The sequence below is a fragment of the Mesoplodon mirus genome (assembly GCF_964341445.2).
Source record: "Mesoplodon mirus genome assembly, chromosome: 9".
NCBI classification, from domain to species: Eukaryota; Metazoa; Chordata; class Mammalia; order Artiodactyla; family Ziphiidae; genus Mesoplodon; species Mesoplodon mirus.
Window position 1 is genome coordinate 82086312 of NC_138985.1, and position 24150 is coordinate 82110461.

Genomic DNA, 24150 nt, shown 5'->3' on the forward strand with positions numbered 1-24150 from the left:
ATAGGTAGATGAATATAGATGCACATGTACAGAGAGAGAGAATATATGTGTATTTCATATAATCTACCTTGGTCAGCTTCATTCCAAGATGGTTAAAGAAGTCTTAGTAACACTTGCTTGTTTAGTAACCACATATGATTTTTTGCTCCAGAGGGAAATTTGGTTATGAAAACAGCATGAATCAGATGATCTCACCATGAATACTGAATAATATCTTCCAGACCCAAATTGTATCCAAATCAACTCAGACTGTGTTTGAAATACCAGATGTTCTCTACTCTTCTTTCCTCTTTCTTTAAAGTATCTGACATGCAGTACCCTTTCCTGGGTCATAAGGGTCACTTGAAATGTTGCCAACCTATCTGGTTGCCTGAAATTACGAATATAGAGAAATTGAACCCATTCCCATTTCTTACTCTAAAATAAGCAGGAGATGATGGATGTTTGGAGGCACAGATCATAGTGCTATAAGCTCAGTATCTGGATCCTATAATTAAGGATATTTAAAAAGTCTTATATGTCTATGACTAGTATTTCAGAATAAATATTATACGTCATTTTTATTTTTTCAAAGGACCTTGATAGGTATTCCTAAAGCGTGACTGTAGTTTTTCCAAATATAGTCAATCCAAAGGACCTGTTTTCTTGGACACCGAAGAAGAAAAATTAATCTGTCATAACCTTGTATTGATGCTGACCAGAATGCGTTACTAAAATTATATGAAGTAGACAGCTTTGGGACTTGTGTGCTTATGAAAAAACATGTGTTTTCAGGCACCAAGCATTGACTCTGCAGGGAATACTATATCACATTTGCTGTTGAAATAATTATGTGCAACAGAACTGTGTCTTATCCCTCAGAACGTAAATTTTTTGTTTCCTATGTGTACTTTATAAACTACTATTCCAAGCTGAATTCCAAATGATTCTGACCTGTAAGAGCCAATAATATATTAGCTTTCTCAAATAATTATTTTCTATTTAGTGTTTAAATGTTGAGCAGACGACCATGCTGAATAACAACTAAGATGAAGTTACTCTGAAACATGATTTTCAGTCATAATTTTAGAATTAAAAGGTGTCTTGGAATTGATCTAGTTCAATTCCTTCATTACCTAGATGAAGCCTAAAGAAGAAAAATGACTTCAAAAATCACTGGGCTTGGCAGTGATATAATACCTTGGGGCCAGATCACAGTTTTCCTGACTCTCTTCCAGTGCTCTTTCTACATTTTCACTGTTTAGCCATGTAATTCTTGATCATTTCCTTAATACCTGGTGTAGCTAATTCTCGTGACATACGACATATGAGCACACATATATTGGTGTTTATATTACTCCAAGGATCTGAACTTCACGTTCTAAGCAGCCAGGCTGCCTTAGCTGAGGAGCTAATACTTTCTGGACTTCCCTTCCTCTCTACCACCCCCTCCCACACACCATGGGTATCATTAAATAACACCTTCCCTGTTCTCATCCCTCACCGAGAATTCTCCAGCCCAGAAACCTGGGCAGAAACTAACCAGTAAGATCCGGATGTCTAAGAGTAACAGCCATGGCTCTTGAGGAAAGGAGAAGGACCCTGACCAAAGGATGCAGTCTGTGCTGCGGGTAGGGGGAAGGACAAGGTATAGTGAGAAGAATTCTGGATCCTGGACTTAAGGGAATCCTGAACACAGAGTAAGGAGGAAGAGAAATTGGCTGAGCCCTTAGGACAGATGGGGTTCCAGACCCTCAAGCTGAGACTAGGAAGAGTTGGGGAATCCCAGCTCCTGTGACCTCTGCCCAAAAGGTCTCGGAATAGGTCTTGAGAAACTGTGCCTAGGGCAGCTCTGGCTCTGAAACTCATTTTACTACAGAGTAAAATCAGTACATTTTACTTCATTTGATATATGTTTGACTTGTTAAAGGGAGGGTAGCAGATGCCTGGATGCCTAAATTGGCGTGGGAACAAAAGCAGAAGAAAGTTGCCTCACACCAGTAGGGATGTGTCTGCTGGGGTGCAATTTTATCATCTAAATTGGATTGAACAGGATTAGAGAACACATTGCACTCTGGATTATAACTTAGCCTGGAACTAGGCACATTGAGGAAACAGGGAAAATGCTGGAGTGTGACCCACAGATCTTTGTTGTCTGAGTGGCTTTGTGCTTTTGTATCCTAACTGAGGATGATGAAAAGGGTAAAATTATGGAAGACGTATCCACCCAGTAAGTGGCATAAGTTAGAGATCTTCAATGCTGGGTGTTAAAGAGGTTGATTTTTTATAGCTTCATTTACAGGGGAAATTTAATAAAATTCCCTTAAAGAGAGTAAATTCATTGCCAGTCTGAAACTCTCTAATCACTTTAGCTGCTAACAGTGGTTTTGAAAACTAGGTGCTTTTTTGGTTTGAGTGTTGTTTTTTAATTAGAACTGCTTCCTTTGGGTTATAGCAGGAGAGAGTGTATCATATTGCCATGACCTCATTCCACTCTCTTTCATTTACTTGTTGTCTCTTTGTGATTTTTGAGAGCCCCCTCACTCACTCCTGATGTCTGGGCCCTGCGGGAAGAGGAAAGTGTGTGTGTTTCGGAAGGTGGGAAGGGACATGTTCTTAAGGTGGTCACAAACCCATATTGCAGGAAAGAGCCTGTATGGAGATTAAGTTGACCTTCCAGGCAGGCCGGCCGGCAGGGGTGGAAGAACATTGGAGCAGTGCTTTCTGAGTTTTCCAGGGCAGACTGCAGAGCTCTTTTCTCAAATTACTGCTTTTCTCAGAGTCGTATTTCCTGAAAACTAAAATAGCTAGATTCTCTTGTCTTTTGCATAACGCACTTTATTTCCATGGGTCTCCCTAACCCTGAGGTTTGGCCAGCAGAACTTAAGAGGGGCTCTTGCCCCCATTCTCCACCCCACCCCCATTGCCTGCATGGCTTTTCTCTAAAGCTTCCTCCTTAGAGTATCATCCTTTCTCTGGGAATGTTTTCTCTGTTAAATCTGGTGGCCTAAGACACCAAATTGTTCAGGAGATTTATTTCTTCCTCAGGAAAAGGAAAAAAAGAGAGAGAACCCCACTTGGCCTGCGGCAAGGCTGGCCGTATCACCTCTCAAGTACTCCAAGATGTCCTCAGCTCTAACCATCCCTCTTCTGTCACAGGCTTCAAATATGGTGTCCCCTCTGCCTTGAACGTACTTCCTCCTCCTCTTTACTGAGTTAGATTGTTGCTCATCCTTTCCAGCTCAGTTCAGCTATCACTTGTTCAAAAGAGCTTTCCCAACCTCCCTGCCTGATTCAAGGCTTCTCTTTATAGAGGCCTCAAAGCCATCTCCATTGAGACGTGTTGCAGGAGGCTTGGGGCCTGTAGTTCTTTTCCTTGAAGCAGAAATGAGGCAGAGAACCTTTTTAGAAAACGGAAGGGCTCCCACTGGACACCCTATAGGGTCTGCCCCAGCAGCACTAGCACAGTGCAGCACAAGTCAGACACTGGGTTTTAGGTTGCTGTCGACTAGCTGTACGACCAGGAGCAAATCATCTCTCCTCTGAATTTTAGTTTCCTGATCTCTTACACCAGGGGGACGCCTAGGCCTGTCCCGCACTAAGAATATGTGGGGCACTTTAAAAGAGTAGATGTTCATGAGACACCACCAGTTCTAATAATTTTAATAAATAAACTGATAACCATTTTAAGAAGATTGAAAAGCAGGTAGGAAAGAAACAACTTGCCCCTTTCCAAGGCTGACTTTGTAAATCAGCAATGAGCTACACTGAGGCCTTAGTGTAAAATCTCTGCTGACGAATTGAGGTTCTAGTTATATTAGCTGAGCTTCCGAGTTTCATTCAGAAATACAAAATGAGATGGTATTGGTCCAGTATGTTTCTGGTATTTTATTAAGGCAAGTGTTGCTCAGACCAGATGATTTAGATTGGAAGGCAGGCAAGAATTTGTTTAGGTGGCCATTTAACTTAGAGGCAGAAGCGTACTTAGTTCTCCATTATTAAATAAGCCAGTAAATCTTTGTTTCAGGATTTTATACACACTTACATATAAGGTTGTGTATGTCTGCATGTTCTCTTTCATGGGATAAAATGTATTTCTTACTGTGAATTATATACAAGAGAGTTTGAAGCAGCTGATTTAAGCTAAGCTATGTGATTAAGCCTTAATAATGTAATCTTAATTTTCATTTGGGATCAGAGTTTAGCAGGAGATGCATGAAACACAGTATGAGGCAAATCCATATACCAGGAGGATTCAGGATTGTTACCTCTCCTGTAATGGAAAACTAGAAAGGGCTTGAAAAAGAATTGACCTCTTTTTAGATTTGCTGTTCATTTTACTGTGGATATCATAATGGAGAAAACTCTTTAATTATGTTCCTTGCAAAAGACCAGAAAACTAAAATAGCTAGATTCTCTCTGTCTTTTGCGTAACCCACTTTATTTCCGTACTGTGAACTATGATGATCAGTGACAAGGAAATAATTTCATTCTTTAAAAAAAAAGTGTCTAGTGTTAAAGTATACAATTTAGAGAATTCTAAATCTTTGAAAATTGGTAATGGAGACATGGCAAAGGTGACAAAGTTTAGTTAATGCTGGACAGATTTTTATCCCTTTTAGAAAGTATTCTTGAGAGGGTATACCTTTAAAATATTGTAGGTTCTCCTAAGCAGCTGGGTGGACCAGCTGGTTTTGAATATGCCCTTAGTTATCATAAGAGGATGTGGTCATTTTCTTCAGGGAAAAATGGAAGGGCTTCATTTAAACTTCAGGGCATGGTCAAGCTGATCTTTCAAGGAACAAGTTACAATGTGGTTTTGATTGCACAGTGAAAAACACAACTTGGTCAAGCTACAACAGGGAGCCACTGAAAAGAATCTCTCATCTGGCTTGAACTCTTACTCCAGACACTAGGCAGTAACAAATTTGTCAGCAGTCACTGATGTAATATTTAAGCTACAGAATAATCGAGGCACTGGTGATTTGCCGATGTGCTGAAGCAAAGCCAGTCAGTCTTTTTTACTCTAGTATCAATAGTTGGGTAAAAGAGGTTCCATTCCTTCTTGTGTCCTTCCCTCATCTGCACCCCCCTCTTCTGCTTATTAAGTCATGTCTCAGGAGTTCCAGAGGCTTATTGTTTAATACAGGAAAGGGAAATAGTCTGCTATAATGAGGACAGTAGTACAACCCCTCCACCCCTTCCTCAGGCATAAGAGCACAGATCTTGGAATCAGGTAGACCTGGAGTCAGATCTCTTCTCTACCATTTATTAACATTTTGATCTTAAGCAAGCTCTACAGCCTCTCTGAATTTCAGTTGTCATCTCTAAGATGGAGAACACTATTGCCTACTTTATAAGCATTTTATGAGGTTCTGTAAGATTTCAATGAGATAAATACTTTCTCTCTATTCCTGGCATTCAATATGTTTGTTGTTGCTATTATTATTATATTTATCAAAAAATAAAATAATAATATTAAATTGTATTTCCCTAAATCATTTGCATATTCCGTGTTTGCCAAAAAATATGTCATTTGGGGCTAGGCTTGCTTTCCGAGCTCTGGCTCCTCTGACTGCTCCCTGTATCTATTGTATACAGGTCATGAAGTGGCCAAAGAGATGAATTCATGACTTTTTGTCACTTGCAATATTTGTAGTCTTCTATGTAGTTGTATTCTAATGCTTTTCTATTCATGAAAAAAAGCAATAAGAATACAAAGTATGTTGTGTGTGTACTTGGAATCGCCATTTAATGTACCTACCTGGGTGTCATCACTGACTAAACAATGTGACACTCATAAAAGATTTATTTGCAAGTTATATCAACAAGAGTGGTAAATACAATTAAAGGTGTAATTTATTGAATTTTTTAAGATTTTTTTAAAAAATGTAATAACAGGTTCATGTTGTTTTCTCTTTAACAGATGGGCTTAGGACATGAGCAAGGATTTGGAGCCCCCTGTTTAAAATGCAAAGGAAAATGTGAGGGGTTCGAACTGCACTTCTGGAGGTAACGTTTTGAAAACCACAACCACAATAGTAATCCCTGCTTTTTGTCACTGCTTCCTCAGACAGCAGAGATCGCTTACAGGCTACCCAGCATGGTTGCTAAGTTGTGGATCTGTTATATTCTTTTTTAAGAAGTAAAGCTATTCTGACTTCCCATCATTATTCGAGCTAATTGGGCCATAGTGACTATATTTAGAATTGTTTGATTTATTTGCTGTTCTTCAGTTTTCCTGTGAGACTGAAATACTGAATACGTTTCTTTTCTGAGTGGCAAATAAGTTTGTGGTAATCTTGAAGGACTATTTATTAGTTATTCTTTTGTTAAAAATGTATAACTGCACATCTCATCTGTACATTTGCGATAAACAATAAATATGATGAATTGAGCAGTCATGTCCTAGTTCTCAGGAAATTGACTTGAATCTAGAGGTCTTTTCAAAATTTTCAGCTGTAAATTTACTACTGAAAAACTTTGAAACACTTGAGTTTAAAAAAATAATAATTCATCGCCATTGTTTTGGTTTGAATCAAGTGCCTATATGTGGAGGATGAATGTTAGTGGATCAAAAATGTGTATTTTGTATAGCTCTTATTTGCATGTTTTTAAAAAAGTATTATCATACATCATATAAACCTAAAATTGGTATTTTAAACCTGTTCTTTTGAAGAACATAAATGTTCATCAGTGGCCGTCAAGACTGTAATAGTAGTTTATAAGTCTGTTCAAAGTTAGAATTAGCACAATATTGCTAGAAGAAAAATATTAAAATGATCAACCATACATTATTAGGATGGAAGCTGCCTGTTGGAATGAATCTTACTTGAGAACCACTTTGTACTGAGTATTTCCATAGGAAATGCTCTAGAATAAAAAATGTCTTCAGCTATTGAGGCGGTATACAGTGCAAGTTAAAGGAGAATGTAAAATAAAATTTGGGATATTAGGCTCTTTTAAAAGCTCATTTATTTAGTAAGTTTTAGGAAACAAAGACAGTTGTTTTAAATAGTGAAGGCAAAGGAAACCTTAGCCCTCCCCAAATGATGATACGGTTCTTTATCTGGAAGGAGCTAATATGTTCCAGGGAATTTCAAAATTACAGGACTTTAATAGCTCTTCCTTGTGCTACCTCTTCAAGGGACATAGCAGTTTGTCAATATGTCTGTCATGTTTTAGAAAGGTAAAGTCACCAGTGACAAAGTAGTTTCCATGGATTAGAATATTTCAGCTCCTAATGTGAGCGCGACTCTCATTTGTACTCAGTGAGTTTTGTGGAGAGCTGCACTGCCCTCTGCTGGGCACAGTGCTTGCTCCACAGTCTTAAAATATACTCTTTTTAGTTTGACTATACATTTGCCAAAAACTGCTGATGAGATTTTTAAAGCTCATTCCTAAGTGATGGCATCTTTTCTCTAAATCAGGTTAGTTTATAGTAGTTCTTATTTGCTCTATGTTATTTTTGTATTGTAGATAACTATCATCTGATATTTTCAGATAAAAATGTCAGATAAGAACAGATATCTATGACATGAAAATCACTTATTTATTTTAATTTTTCCACACAATCTCATCTCCTTACCTGGGTATTGTCTGAGAATCTGCTAAGAGCCATAAAATACTAGGGCTTTGTCATGGCCTCCAATCTAACTTGGGTTTATATAGTCTGTCCAAATGGTATTAGTTAGTAGTGCTGTCTTATTCCTGGCATTCCAGACACATTTCTCAGAATTTTTGATAATTCCTTGACCTTTTCACCACAACTGGAAGGCTTGAGGGTAAGTGCCTTTACCTCCAGATGAGCCATTTTCAGTACAGTCTTTGAAGACCTTTTACAGACTTTCTAAGGCTGGTTGTCCTGAGTGTAACAAAGATTCCAGGTCTGGTCCAGGGCCACAGAACTTCAGGGCTGGGACTGAAGTGGACATGGGGTCTCAGGATCCTGTCCACTTAGCTTCCTCCTCCATCTTCACTGTGACCCTGGACTTCTGAGACCCTTAGGGCCTCATGGAGCACATTGTGAAAATCAGAGCCTAATTATTCTTAACTGTTACCAGTCTGGCCTTCTATGCAGCCACAAGAACGGTCTTTTGAAAATGGATACTATTATGTACTTCCCAATAGCTTAAGAACCTTCAGTGTTTTCCCACTGGAGTTGATCCTTTAAGCAAAGTCTTTGGCCTTTGATGTTAAACCTCAATATCTGGCCTCTGCTACTGTTCCAGCCTCCCCTCCCATTTCAGGCACCTGTGCTTCAGTTACTTGGACACATGCTGTTTCCTGAAATTTCTGTGCCTTGTCTCATGTTCCCTTTGCCTGGAAAGACCCTACATCTCACCACCTGGAAACAAAAAGTCCTTCCTGTTCTCTTCAAGTCTTAGCCCAAGCACTATTTCTGAGAAGTCTTCTTTGCTCCCTGTATTAGTCAGCTCAGGCTTCTATAGCAAAATACCATAGACTGGTGGCTTAAACAGCAGAAGTTTATTGTCTTACAGTTCTGGAGGCTAGAAGTCCAAGATCAAAGCATCAGCATGGTTGATCAAAGCATCCTCACCAGAACCACTTCCTGGTTTGTAGATGACCACCTTGTGACTGTGTCCTCACGTGTCCTTTTCTCTGTGTGTGTACATAGAGAGAGAAAGATCTCTCTCTTCCTCTTGTTATATGGCCACCAGTCATATCAGATTAGGACCCCACCCTTAGGATCTCATTTAACTTTACTTTCTAAAAGCTCTGTCTCCCAGTACAGTCACATTGGGGTTTACAGCTTCAACATAGGAATTTGGGCAGGGACGCAGTTCAGTCCATAGCACCCTCTTTCCCTGCTTCTGCACACTCCCAAGTAAAGTAAATCATTTCCCCCCTTAGCACCTTGTACACTTGTAGGAAGCCAGGAAATAAATACTCAGACCTCATTTTCTTCATCACTTGGACTTCCTGCTGGTGCTTTCCATTGCTGGGGACAAGGTAACACACTGCTGCAGTCCTTAGGGGTCAGCCTCCTAGAGCACAGCACAGGGTACTGTGCAGAATGGATCTAGAGAGTGAGTGGAAGAGATTCAACAGGCATGACTGTCTATTCAAGGTGTGTCTCGAAAGTTGTAAAAAGCTGAAAATTAACTGTTAGATGTATGGAAGTTTAGAGTGGGACTCCTAACTTAGCTAGCCAAACCTCATTTTACAGATCAAAGAACTAAAACCCAAGGGAGTTAAAAATGACTTGTTTGAGCCTATTACTTATTAATAAGAAATATAATACATGAACATCTTCTGTGTCACACACCAATAAATACTTGTAATAGTTTTCTGTTGCTGCATAACAAATTGCTACAAATTTAGCAGACTAAAATAACACCTGTTAATGAACTCAATATCCATTTATGCTTTAGATCAGAAGTCTAGGCAGCTTAGCTGGAGTCTCTGCTTAGGGTCCCAAAAGGCTGAAATCAGAGCGTTGGGTAGGTTGAGCTCTAATCTGGAAACTCTGGGGTCAGAATCTGCCTCCAGGCTCACTCCTCAGGTTGGTAGAATTCATTTCCTTGTGGTTGTAAGCCTGAGGTCCCTGCTTCCTTGCTGGCTGTCAGCCAGTGGCTGCTCTCAGCTTCTAGAAGCCACTCACATTCCTCAGCACTTGGCAACCTCCACCTTCTAAGCCAACAACATTGCTTAGAATCCTTTCTGCACCTTCGATCTCTCTGAATTCCTCTCATGCTCCCAGCCACAGAAAATATTTTTTAAGGGCTCTTGTGATTAGATTAGGCACACCTGGATAATCTCCCCTTTTCCATATAAAGTAACATAATAATAGGAATAACACCAGGGGTGAAGGTCATGGGACCGTCTTAAAATTCTGCTTCCTGCTTTATTTACCTGATTGTACCTAATCCTCATAATACTTTTTGAGATAACTTGTAGTATTCCTGTTTTATATACAAGAAGTCAAAGACTAAGAAAGTTAAATAACTTACTAAGCAAGGCTTATCGATGGCAGAGCTGGAATTTGGACCCAAAGCTTGCCAAAACCTTCCTTATCACCACCTTTCTACAGGATAGAACAGAAACTCAGAACCATCTTTACACTCTCCTGCCCAGTGAACTGTGGACTGCACCAGACTATCCACCCTACATGTGGCACTTTTGCGGCATAGATAGACATTTTGGTGGACAGTAATATTTTAACTGTGAGCTCTCCTTTTTTTTCAATGCACCAGTAATTACAAGACCAGAGAAAAATAAAAAGTTGAGGAGACCTGATACTTATCACATAAGAGCTACTATCTTCTGGGCACACTTTTAAGTAATATTTAAAGATAACAAATATTTATGAAATGCAAGAAAGAAACCCAAGATATCAAAGAGTTTATAGCCAATTATTTCATATCATTGGAACCACAGGTCATTTATCATATAAGTAATAGAATTATTCATTTGTCTTATCCTTGATAAATCCTTCCAATAAAAGAGTTACATTTTACAAGAAAAGTGTTACTTGAATATAGCATACATCTGTCCGGAGAATTTCTGATTGGGTTAGAGCTGGCTGAAAACTGAAAATTCCCCACCATAAATGGATTAATGCTTGTGCTGAATTCTATAACAGAGGCCCACGCTTAAGTCCATATATGTGTATCCCTGTTGTAAAAGGGCACCTTCCAACTCTTTTAAATTATTGGTTTATAGCAGTGCCATGACCATTCCTTTAAATCACTGTGACTGCTGGCAGCATGTCAAAGCACTCCAGTTGCTACTACTTGCCTTGGAAAAATAATAATTTTTACAAATAGTACTACAAAAATAATTTCTCTATTGAGGGGATGAGGGATAGTTTCTTGACTGCTTTCAGCTTGAAACTGTAAATCTACTTTTCTGAGGCAATGCTTTTGGTAAATTTTGGTACTCTCTCTCATGGACTTAACTCAAGAACTCTGAAGTTGTAATGTAAAATTTTGAGAATACAGTTCTGATTTGTCATGCATATTAATCTTTGCATGTGTATGTGTTAACAGCATTAAACATTTTTGTACAAAAACTTTTTAGTACAAATAACCCTCCTCCTCCCACATCTTAGAGCTTCCCAGTCTACCAGTCTACCCTCACATCTTTTTTAGAAAGTCATAAAAAAGACTGTTTTAAACTAACTTAACTCAGAATCCACCCCCCCACCTTTTTTCCCTTCACACAACTTTAATTAACATCCCATGGAGAGCTTGGGGAGAATTGCTTTAGGGCAGTTTAGAAGATTTAGAGATAAGACAACTGTGCTAAGTATGGGAACTGATTTATATACTCCCCCAAACTGCTATTGAATTGGAATAGCTCAAATAAATTTAATAAAAATAAACTATTTAAGTCTACATATATCATCAGAAGTTATGTGGGAATCATCTGAGGAAAGATACTGTACAAACCTTACAAACATAGCCCCTAGCACATGGATACTAAGCTCACCTAAGCCCTGTTTTTGTTTTGTTTCAGGTTGGCATAAAACCAATTTTTTAAAGTTCCTTGTTTTCTTAAAAGGGATGGAATCTGGGTTATTTTAGACTGAAATTAAATATATATGTCCCACTTATCCTCATGCCTTCTCTTAGATACAAAGATAATGGTATCTCTTTCTTCCCTAATTCCTTAACAAAATTCTCCTTTTAATAAATTTATTGGCTAGTTTCCAGATGACTTTGAAAGTTCTTAAAAGATATTTCTAAAAATAAAATAATTTTAATTTAAATATGGGAGATTCAAATATAAAACACTGTAGACTAAAATCCCAAGAAAAGGATTTAAAACATTTTTTTAAACCTAGATAAGTAGTAGATGGCACACATTTCCACATGGATAGCCCTTGGCACCTGGCCCAGATTTTATGGGTTTATTTCTTGCCTAGTGGTTTGTAGCTGTCCCTTTTTACTGTAGAAATGGAGCTCTGGTATTAGGAGTCTGGAAGGGATGTGGTCATTCCAGCTACTTCAGGGATGACAACTCTGACTAAAAGAACCATCCTACCCTTCTTGAGTCACATTCCTGCCAAGTGCTCTGCTACTGCAGGTTACCATGCTGGGGTAAGGATGCAGATGAGGCTAATAATATATTGGAATTTTAAAAACTATCATGAGTCAATCACAGGTTTTCCCCACTTAGAAAACTGATAATCAGACACAGTCTGACTTTGTTAGCTACTGCTTTTTCCCTCATCACTGCTGCTATTGGTGTAGTGTTTTAACCTGATTTTTCTTGCTTTAATAAAGGTATTTCAGGTGGATGAAGGGGTGGACAGGGAATATAGATTTTCTCAGAATGTAAATATTCCAAGAATAGCCAAGATGAAAAATAAGAAAAAATATAGAGATGGCTATTATATCACTGGTTAATATACCTCTTTTATATAACATTTTCACAGTAAATATAATTTATTTAACCATGCTACAGCTTGTCGTAGTATAGTTCATGCTTTAGAAAACCCACAGGCTTTATTTCACTTACTCCTTTACTATTTGTCTTTCAGATTCTAGAATCTAACTCCCCTCATTTCACAGCATACATGTTGTACTGGTGTAGAACTGGATAATAAACATTTCCAAAGGAACTCCAGTATTCATCACATCCTTGTAAAATTATTACTTCCTTCTTTAGTGAACCACTTTGCTAATATTAGGATGCATGCCATAGTTCACAGCCATATAAGGATCTATTTATCTATATTAAGAACTAAATTCCCAACCCACCTCTTTACCCTCAGGAAGGTGTGACTTAAAACTTGATCCAAAAGCAATGTGATAGTTTTATGAATAATTATCTTGTTTTTGTTAACCGAAGAACAAGAATGAAGAACATACTGTAGTGGAATAGTATGCTCCTTTCCACTAGATGGAAGTATGAGATAACCAGATGTAAGAGGCTTTTATAGCTGAACTGGAATATGCAAACTCTTCAGCGAATTCTTACCAAATAAAGAATTCTGACCAATGTGTGCACAAGGGAAGTACTTAGCCTCTCCACCTTCATATCTCTGACACTCTGTCTCTTTCTTTCTCTCTCTTTCTGGGACTGTATAAGTCAGATCTAATGTTTTCAGTTTGCATACCTCACCTTAAGAAAACAGGACACAAAAATCAATTATTATTTAATAATTTGTTATTTGGCAAAGAGTTTTTTAGTTGTTTTGTTTTTTGCTAATTTTCTGATGTAGAGAAATCCAATGATTTATATTAATTTTAAATCCATAAGACTTATTAAACTCTTAATGATGCTGATACATTTTTATATGATCAGTCATAGCATGTGTGGTTAACAACAACAGTTTAGTTTCTTCCTTTCTGATGAATCCTTATGACTTGTCTTTCTTTGAACTTTCTTACTGCTCTGATTAGTACCCACAGGACAAAATGAATGAAGTCACGATGGCAAGGTTGCCTTCTTGCTTTAGATCCTAAAATGAATGCACTAAGTGTGATGGATGCTGAGTCTTGTGGGTTTCTTTTCCAGAAACCCTTTCTAAAATCCTAATTCCCTTCTACAGCTAAAATTACTTTAAAATGTAATCAGAAAAAATGTTGAAATGTATTGAATCCTTTTCCTATATCTGACGGGAAGCAAACATTTACCTTATCAGTTTCTGCTGTTATCTTTATTTTCCTTCTTTTTTACTTTAGGTTTAGTCTGAATTTTTCCTAACTTCCTGAATTAAACACTCAGCTTATTAATTTTTATTCTTCTTTCTAATTTGAGCATACCCTAAGTATAAATTTCCTCCTCAGCATCCCTTTAGTTGTGTTCTACAAGTTTCAGGAAGTAATATTTTTGCTTTCTTTTTTCCTAAAATGATTTTGGTTTTAATTTCTATTGTGATTTTTTCTTTCAACATTGAATTTTTTAAGAGGCTTTTTTAAAAAAGTACTTTGTAGTTACATTTTTGCTGATGATTTCTAACATAATTGCATTCTGTTCAGATAGTGTGGTTGATGATCTTGGGCATTTATTGAGCCTTGCTCTATGGCATAGTAGACTTTTAGATTTTCAAAGTGTTTCAAATACTTATAAAAAGAATGTATGTTCTCCAATCACTGGATATGATATTTTTATGTGTCTGTTAGATCAAGCTTGATAATTGTGTTATTCAAATATTCATTTCTAATTTTTTTAGTCTCACCATAATAATGGGTTTGTTCATTTATTTCTTATAGTTCTGTTACTTTTGCTTATATATGTTGAAGTTAGGTTATTAGGTTGTATTAAGTTCAGAATTGTTATATCATAGAAGTGTTTTTAAATGTTTGTTACAATGAAGTGACTCTCTTTAATAGTCATTAAAGGAAAAAACATTAATTGTATGATATTCATATAGGTATCTAACTTACATTTTGTTGGTATTTGCCTGGTTAATCTTTTTGCATCTTTATACTTTCATCCTTTCTGTGTGTTTAAAATTTAAGCGTTTCTTACAGACAGCATATTGTTTAATTTTGTTGTATTATCCTTCTGAAAGCCTTCATCTTTCAGCTGGAGAAATGGGTCCATTTACTGTGACTGTTGATATGCTTGGGTTATATCAACCATCTAATTTTTGCTTTCTGCATGTCCTAATTGCCTCCGTTTATTTTTTTCTCCTCTCTTATTTGACTAATTACATTTTTATACTTTAATTCCTTTCTCTTTTAGTTTAGAAATTACATTTCTTTCTTTAGTTATCTAGATATTTTAACATACATATTTAACATCTAATGTTAATCTATATCTTCAGTATCTTCCTGAACAATATAAGGATATTAGAATTTTTTTTAAAACTCAGATTCCTCCCTCTAACTTATATGCTATCATTGCCCTGTATTTTAGTACCAGTATATGTTTTTAACCCCACAAAGTCTCTCCACTCCTCTGTTTTCCTCTGTCACCTTTTCCAGCTTCTGCTCCTTTACCAGACTCCTTCCTGAGTCCTCATTTTCTTCCTCTGCTCTTCCTCCAGGAAGTGAAGGTGACCTGTTCAATTAATTCCCTGACTTCCGAACTTATATTTTCTATCAGGCTACAGTTTTTAACACTAGATCTATATATCCTATAATCTACTTGATATCTTTACCCTGTCTCATAGACATTTCAAACTTATTATTTCAGTTTTGGATAACTTTCACCAACCTTTTGCCCCATACCTCAGATCTGTTCTTTTGCTTTTACAATCTAAGAAATTACATTCCTTTCATCAACTTACTCATCCTGGAAACCTGGGTTCATTTTTTAACAGACTGGACCTTCCCTTCACCATCACTATATCCACGAAGTTTAGTCAGTTTCACATTCAAGGATATCTTAAATTTGTTCCTTTCTTTTTATCTCCAACATCAAATAATCTAGTCCAAGCTATTACACATCTTACCCAGGCCAAAACAATAATCATCCAAGTTGTAAATTCCACTTGCAAAGTAGCAGTAGAATCCCTGTTATTTAGAACCTTGCCATTGCAAATTGGATGCACCATTGACATGTTAACTGGTCTCTCTACTTTCAATTATGTCTACCCCTAATTCATTCTCCATGTGGCAAGTATTACAATTTTTGAAAATGATCTAATCATGTTATTCCATTACTTAAAAGCCTTCAGTGCCTCCTGATTGCTCTTATAATGAAAGCCAAATTTCTTAATGTGCCCTACAAGTCCCTGCATGAACTCAGGCTTGCCTACCTCTCCAACCTTGTCACCACCCCATTTACTTACCTCACTGTAGTCATACCAGACTTTTCTGATCATGGGACCTAAGGGCACAATCTCTTTCCTAATTCAGGACCACCACAAATACTCTTTCTACCCAGAATGTCTGGAGGCTTTTATTCTCCTTTCATTACCTCTTCTCAAATACACACACATACACAATTCACACCTGTTTTACACATCCTTCAGATCTCAACCTAAATGTCACTTTCTTATGGAGTAATGTTCTTATGGATTCCTCTCCTCACCAGTTCTAAGTCAAAATTATACCCTCTCAAAGTATCCTGTACTTTTCTTTCTTATCACAAATGCAATTACAGGTGTGTGTGTGTGTGTTTGTATGTGTGTGTATTTGTTTAATGTCTGTCTCCCCACCAGGTGGTAAGTTCTAGAATGTCAGAGACTGGGCCTAATTTTTTCACTATTATGTCCTAGTATCAAGTTCATTGCTTGGCACATGGACACTCATATACATTGCATGAATGAAAGATCACATGCCAGACCAGTCTGGGGAAGGGAGTTGGTGTCCTTCAACTATAAGAAGGCCAGAGACTTTATCTGTCTTCTTATACATAAGGGAGCGCATGATAGGTGATCACTAAGTGTTTGAAGAAATAAAAGAAGGGGGAAGGAAAGGGAAGGAAAGAGAAAGGAGAAAGGAAATAGAACATGAGAAAAGAGAGGAAAGGAAATTGGAAAGGGGACAGAAAGGAAATGATAAAAGCTAAACCTAAATCTTGGATTACCATCCTTGATCAGAAAAGGATATATCAACCTCCTTCTCTCTCACTTAGGGACAAAAACAAAAACAAAACCAAAAACCCATGGGCAATGGCTGTTATCATGCAGTAAAATATGAAACTGCTTGCTGTGATAGTTTTCTGGTGATTTTGTTTTATTTATATATCTGGTTGAGACAATGAGGAATACCAGATGGAGTTATCCTCAGACATGCCCCCTTGAGCATGCACTTTTTAATCAAAACCTGACTTTTTTCAAAGTCTTATAAAGCGAAGATGCATTTATATGTTTCCTTGTTTAAATTTATGGATGGCTACTTGTAATCTCCTCACCCTCCCCAAGACTTGACTTTGCATACCATTATGTGGAATATTTGTAAAAGTATATTTTGAACTATATATGTATGACTGATTAGATCTAATTAATCATTGCCTACTTATCTCCAAAATTATAGAAAAATATGTCGTAACTGCAAGTGTGGCCAAGAAGAGCATGATGTCCTCTTGAGCAATGAAGAGGATCGAAAAGTGGGGAAACTTTTTGAAGACACCAAGTATACCACCCTGATTGCAAAGCTAAAATCAGATGGAATTCCCATGTATAAACGCAATGTTATGATACTGACCAATCCAGTTGCTGCCAAGAAGAATGTCTCCATCAACACAGTTACCTATGAATGGGCTCCTCCTGTCCAGAATCAGGCATTGGTAAATAATAAGGGGGAGGGAAGTCCCGGTATTAAAGTTCACGGGCTACTTATTTAGGGCAATTCCTTTAGTGATCCTAATCGACCTCAGGTCTATTATTTTTCTGGGGTCCCCATTACTTTGACTTACAACTCCTATTGGTCTTTTGAAAGTAAGATTAGATACCTCATAGAATTTTTGACTACCTAGATAATCTGTGTTAACTTTTTCAAAGAAATGGTCTGACATTTTTAATAATTAAATGAAAAACAGATGTTTTGTATAAATCTAGTAACTTCTATGTTACTCTTGAGAAGATTTCTCTTAAGATAGTTAAGAATATCTAAAGAATAGAATTTTCTTTCATTTTTTATAATTCAAAAGATGTTCAACACTATTTCTTTTACTATGTAAGGCAAAAAATTGCTATTTTGTGTCAAGCTACTTCCACTAATACAAAAACTAGAGGAGACATTTGGAAATCTTTTAAGAAGGTTAGTTAAATCATAAGAGTGAATCTTGTGATTTCATTTTCTTATAGTGATGAAAATACTGATGATCCTTAGACCATTCTAAACATGCTGCCTAAAAAATTGTATTCTCTTGCAACTATACAGTTGTGTTTTTTTGGTTTGTTTTTTAAAATTTTTATTGGAGTATAGTTGATTTACAATGTTGTGTTAGTTTCAGGTGTACAGCAAAGTGATCTTAGCACATGTAAACATTAAAAGAAACTGGGAAAAAAAACTTTAATTTCATGAAGAAAAATGTGTTCATTTTTACTGACCTCAGTCTATTTATTGTACCATTTTTAACGTGTTAACATCTCAAGATATTAATATTATGAAGATCAGTTGTTAGTAATGGATAAAACTGACTTCTTTCTTCCGTATTTTGATTCTAATGAGTGTTGTAAAATATCATTTATATGATGGCCAAGGCATCTCCCGGTTAACACCGGTCTCCTTGTGGTCTAGGCCAGGCAGTACATGCAGATGCTGCCCAAAGAGAAGCAGCCAGTGGCAGGCTCAGAGGGGGCGCAGTACCGGAAGAAGCAGTTGGCAAAGCAACTCCCTGCTCATGACCAGGACCCTTCAAAGTGCCATGAGTTGTCTCCCAAAGAGGTGAAGGAGATGGAGCAGTTTGTGAAGAAATATAAGAGCGAGGCTCTGGGAGTAGGAGATGTCAAACTACCCCGTGACATGAACGCTCAAGGTCCCAACAAAACATGCATTCCTGGAGGGGATAGAAGCACCACGACAGCGGTAGGGGCCATGGAGGACAAATCGGCCGAAAACAAAAGAACTCAGTATGTAAGTGGTAACAGTCACGATGTTGGGCCAATTGGTATATTTTACAGGTTCATTCCATTTCTTTGAATGGCTGGTAGGGGGGCGGGGTCGACGGGGAGGAATACAGTTACTCTGTTTCCAAAAGGGAGTAGATGAGGGAAATAAATTGAATTATAATTCAGTTTAGGCTTATTTTAGAGAATTATCTACCATGTTTGAAGCCTTGGTCTAAAGCCAGGTTTTCTGATTATCTGTTGCTGAAGATAATTGTGAGTTTTATGTATACATAGCAGTTAGCATTGGTGTCGTGCTGGAATACAACATACAATCTAGAGTCTGTTTCTAAACATAATTTTGATGTTAATTGTCTATCTCTTCCCATAAATAAGAATAATACATGCTTAGGTTAATTCAGTTTTGCTTGTGAGAACATGCCTAAAATTCAAACTTAAATTTATGTGGATATATGGTCAATCATACTTTTAAAAAGTCTCTCTAGAGAGGGATATTGAAGTCTTTTTTTTATGCCTTGAAAGTAGAAGCAAATTGTGACACAGATGAACAAAAAATAAGAACTAAACTTACTGTAACGTGTTTCTCACAGATCCCGTTAGCACATGAACCAACAAGGCTTGGTCCTGTATTTAAAAAAAAGAAAAAAAAAGTACAATAATTTCTAAAGTAGTCATTTTTGGGAGAACTACTAAAATTGAAGTGAAAATTACTATTAGCCTTTTTCCATAAGCAGCTTTAATTCAGAAAACAATGCTCTGTTACACATAGGGTGCAAGAATTAGGTTTGGAGAACCTGGAGAAAGCCTAGAGATTCCTTTTCACAAATACTAACACCATATTGCCTACATGGACAAATTACTGATTTCAGTAGAAATTATTTCTTTTGAAAGTGGTTTCTCTGAATTCCTACTAAAACTGTTGATGAGAAATGCCAGTCTTAGGATGACTAGATTGTTTTGGCTGGTTTTGCTTTCAGTCCTGCTACTGCTGCAAACTGAGTATGAAGGAAGGAGACCCAGCCATCTATGCTGAAAGGGCCGGCTACGATAAACTGTGGCACCCAGCTTGTTTCGTCTGCAGTACGTGCCATGAACTTCTGGTCGACATGATTTATTTCTGGAAGAATGGCAAGCTGTACTGTGGCAGACATTACTGTGACAGTGAGAAACCCCGGTGTGCTGGCTGTGATGAGGTATGTTCTCTGAGGCCACCTAAATGCAGGCTCCTTTTTGCACCCACCTATGGCTCCTTCACCGTGGTAACCAGGCCACCCTTAGTGAGAAGGTAAGATGAATTAGCCAAGCATTAGTTGCTTTATTTATATCCAAAGAAGTTGAATGAAAAAAACTTTTAATTTCAGTCATTCTGAGTGTCCATGTTAACTGTGTTACCTAATAAAATACTGTCTAGAAAAGTAAAGATTAATTTGAACTAAACTAAATAATCACCCAAGTTCAAGCTTTCTGTTGTTTTCAGACTTCACACCCCAAAAAGTTGACTGGTATTCCTTGTGGATCTAAATCCCTTACTGGTCTAAAGAACCTAGCTTGGTTATTTGTAGTAAAAAGGAAAAAACATGATTGATCTTATTTTTATCCTCTTCCCAGCTGATATTCAGCAATGAGTATACCCAGGCAGAAAACCAGAACTGGCATCTGAAACACTTCTGCTGCTTTGACTGTGACAACATCCTAGCTGGGGAAATATATGTGATGGTTAATGACAAGCCCGTGTGCAAGCCCTGCTATGTGAAGAACCACGCTGTGGTAAGAGACATCTTGGGATGTGGTAGCCTTGACCTGCCTTATTTAAGCCTCCTACAAAGGAGAAACAGAAAGCACTACTCTTAAGTAGGAAACACGTGATTCCTACCATAGGGTGTTAAAATCCAGGTAATTCAAAACAATACATGCACTGACTAGGATGAACCACCTCAAGATTCTACCTGTGCAGTTTACACTATAAACTGCTACTTGATAACTAGCCACACTTTCAGGTCTTTTCAAGTAAGAAGGCTCAGGCTAAATGACCTTCCTCAACCCACCCACCCTCATCTCTCAGGAATTCCTGACAATCACATTAAGAGACCAAGGGTGTGGAAGATTAGTCACTTTGATGTAATGCTGGACAATCTTGTTGGTTTCTTCATTTGTTATAAAATATTTAAAACAAAAACTTTAGACACATTGATTTATAATACATATAAACAAGAAGGCATATGAACTATCTAGTGTTTTGGAGCTCTCAACTGGGTAGTTTTGTTTTCTGCTGTAATATTGCCAGTTATTCATTTATTTTCTTTCTATACATGTCCAGCTAAAGAAGAAAATTTTGTGTGTTTGTGGGTGTGGATGTGTGTATGTCATATGTTTATTTGCACATAACATACATGTACACTGAATGGTATGTGGAATGTGTTAATGTTCCATGATATTAGATTATACATAAATTATGACATGACAGAAGCCAGTTAACTACAAGTTATATTTTTAGTGCAAACTATTCTCAAACACTGTCAGTGTTTTTTGACTGAGTCCTTAATTACTTTGAACATGGTTTTCATTTACTACTGTCTAGAAATTAGTGGTGTTAATAATCTCGTGTCATAGGTAAGACCGGTAAAATTACCACTTCAAAGCTTTAGTGAGTGAGGAAAAATCTCTTTTTTTTAAGCCTATTATTTAGAGCAGTTTTAGGTTTACAACAAAATTGTTAAGGAGATACAGAGATTTCCCATATCCTCCCTACTCCCCTCACATGCATCACCTTGAGCATTATCCACATCACTCACCAGAATGGTACATTTTTTAACAAGGGTGAATCTACATGGACATATCATAATCACTCAAAGTCCACAGTTTACCTTAGGGTTCACTGTTGATGTGTATTCCATGGGTTTGGACAAATGACATATATCCATCACTGCAGTATCATACAGAATATTTTCACTGGCCTATAAGCCCTCTGTGCTCTGCCTGTTCATCTCTCCTACCTCCCTGTCCCCTACTCCCTACCCCTGGCAACCACTGATCTTTTTATTTTCTCTATAGTTTTGCCTTTGCTAGAATGTCATATAGTTGGAATCATACAGTATGTAGCCTTCCCATATTGGCTTCTTTAACTTAGTAATGTGCATTTAAGGTTCCTCCATGGCTTGACAGTTCATTTCTTTTTAGCTCTGAATTGTATGAATGTGCCATAGTTTATTTATCCATTTACCCACTGATGAACATCTTCCAAGTTTTGGCAATTACAAATAAAGCATCCATGTGCAGGTTTTCGTGTGGGCATAAGTTTTCAACTCATTTGGGTAAATACCAAGGACCATGATTGTTGGATTGTATGATAAGAGTAAGTTTAATTTTAAGAAACTGCCAAACTGTCTTCCAAATTAGCTGAACCATTTTGCATTTCCACCAGCAATGAAAGAGAGTTCTTACCGTTCCACATCCTTGTCAGCATTTGGTAGTATAGGAAAAATCATAAAACTTTTTTTTTATAATTGCTAATGTAAAATCTAATAGAATACACTAGAACCAAACACACTGCTTTGGAACTTGCCATCAAGACTTTTTGCCGTGGGGATATCTTACAAGTACTGAGTCCTGTTTGGACTTCACCTGTTATTTCTCACCGTGTTCCACATATAGACCCCGATTAACAATTGTTGGCTATGAAGGTTAACAAGAAGAAGGTCATTCTCAGTTGTATATCTCTGAGGTTGTCATTCTCAGTTTAATCTGCCATCTGAAGCAATGCGCTGAGTTTGTTCTAATATGAAAATGTTATCATCACAGTTCGATCTCTCATCTTCTTCTCTTCTTTGTATAATTGACTTAACAGGTATGTCAAGGATGCCACAATGCCATTGATCCCGAAGTGCAGCGGGTGACCTATAACAACTTCAGCTGGCACGCGTCCACAGAGTGCTTTCTGTGCTCCTGCTGCAGCAAGTGTCTCATTGGGCAGAAGTTCATGCCAGTAGAAGGGATGGTTTTCTGTTCAGTGGAGTGTAAGAAGATGATGTCTTAAGAGGAGAGTACCAAGCAATATTGAGCCATAGCTAACCAGAGGGGTCTGCATTTCTACTGTAAACTGCAATTTGGAAAAACAAAAGGAAAAAAAGAAACTATAAAGGAAACCAGGAGATTTTGTTCAGTATCTTTCTTCGATGTTTTTCCTTATTAAATTTTTCATATCAATTTTTAAAACCTGCTTTAAGCATTTGATTTTAAAAATGGTAAAGAGTTTTACCTTTTCTTGGCTTTCCAGATGTAAAATCTTTTGAGTTGGAAGCTTGGGTTTAATCATTCTTCATATTCCTGCCCCCTTTGTGCCAAACACAATATATATGAAACACTTAAAAGTTAGTATTTGAATGGAAAGATGAGCATTTCATGTTCTATATTCTTTTTCACTTCTTGTATAAAATGAAAAGGAAATTAAACTTGCCCTAATGCCAAGGTTCTACGTTTATTGGCTCATCTTATTCGCTGAATTTTGTAGTGATACACAATGAATTCTTTTGACAGAGAAAATAGAAATGCAGCATGGTATGATGAGCCGTTATCATTTTAATGCCTATGCATTTGCTATTTCCTAACTTAGGCAGAGGTGGCTTTATTGCATATCTCTATTTTTTTTTATTTGCTCTGCCTCTCAGTATTCTCTTTTTAAGCTGATGACCTCCATCTGTGGCCTTGAATATTTTATTGTCACATGTGGCATCCACACTTTTTAATTCTATAGATGATTTTTGGCTTGGATGTAAAAGCCAAGCCACTCATTTATATTATGCTTTCAATCCAAAGAACATGCATACTTTTTGTATCCAAGAAACTATAACTTGTATTGTTTGCACTTGCCTGCTGTGGTTTGGATAGACTTTTTGCATGGTTTTCTTTCTTTTCTAATGGATACTGTCCTATGATGCCTTTTCATGGGTATATATCAAATGCCTTCTTTGCCTGTATACTTCCATCCTTAGATATTTCTAATGTTAATTCTTCCTTATCTACTTCCATACATAGCTATGCACTATGAAAATTATATGGAATGAATGATATGTATATTATTATTCAAAATAAAGTCTCTTTCACTTTAGTACTTGTATCTTTATTCTTCGTATCTTTTTCATTTCAGAGCAAAAAAATCCTTCTGCAATTAAGCATTTGTTACAGCAGGGGGCGGTGTTTCCAAGCATTAAAAAAAATAACCCCTCACATAAAGGCTACTTCTGATAAAACAGGACATAAACTAGGCTTTTAATTATGGTGAAGGGATAAATTTTATGAAACTTTATAATAAATGAAAGCATTTAAATTGTTGGTTTTCAATTCATGCATGAGTTTTTTCTTTCAGAAAAAAAATGTCATTGTAATTGAAGTTTGGGAAAGCTGTATTTTCTTGACGTAAGTCTAACAAGTATTACTCTTATACTCAAATTGCAACTCTGTTTGGTTGTCTAAGAATTTTTTCATGGCAGCCTATTGTGAAAAGGGAAGCAAATGTGGAATAGTTGTAACTTCATTCTTCCTAATATTAGCAGGTCATGAGATTTCTTTTCTTCTTAGTCTGAAGCATTTGTCATAGCAGGAGTAGCACTTTTCTCTGACACATACCCAGAATAATTTGATTTTGATTTTTTTCAGCTCATGTCTGTTTGGCTAATAGCGCCTCTCCTAAATTCCACAGCCAACTCCCCCAGCCCACCCTACCCCACACTCACTAA

At 37.1% G+C, this 24150-nt stretch overlaps 2 protein-coding genes across 5 annotated transcripts in view; one reads left to right on the top strand and one right to left on the bottom strand.

Annotated features, from left to right (window-relative positions):
• Positions 1-23522, top strand: part of TES (testin LIM domain protein) — a 43938-nt gene extending 20416 nt beyond the window's left edge. For all 3 annotated transcript variants that reach the window (XM_082631954.1, XM_082631953.1, XM_082631955.1), the window contains 6 exons: positions 5906-5991; positions 16881-17133; positions 18090-18425; positions 19396-19611; positions 20027-20185; positions 22263-23522. In XM_082631954.1, coding sequence (XP_082488080.1) covers positions 5906-5991; positions 16881-17133; positions 18090-18425; positions 19396-19611; positions 20027-20185; positions 22263-22451 — 1239 coding nt within the window. In that variant the 3' untranslated portion in view covers positions 22452-23522. The remainder of the gene's footprint in view (positions 1-5905; positions 5992-16880; positions 17134-18089; positions 18426-19395; positions 19612-20026; positions 20186-22262) is intronic.
• The window catches only part of TFEC (transcription factor EC), a 662156-nt gene that overhangs the window by 261225 nt on the left and 376781 nt on the right, over positions 1-24150 (bottom strand). For both annotated transcript variants that reach the window (XM_082631957.1, XM_082631956.1), the window contains exon 4: positions 18990-19042. The gene's annotated coding sequence lies outside the window, so the exon portion shown is untranslated. The remainder of the gene's footprint in view (positions 1-18989; positions 19043-24150) is intronic.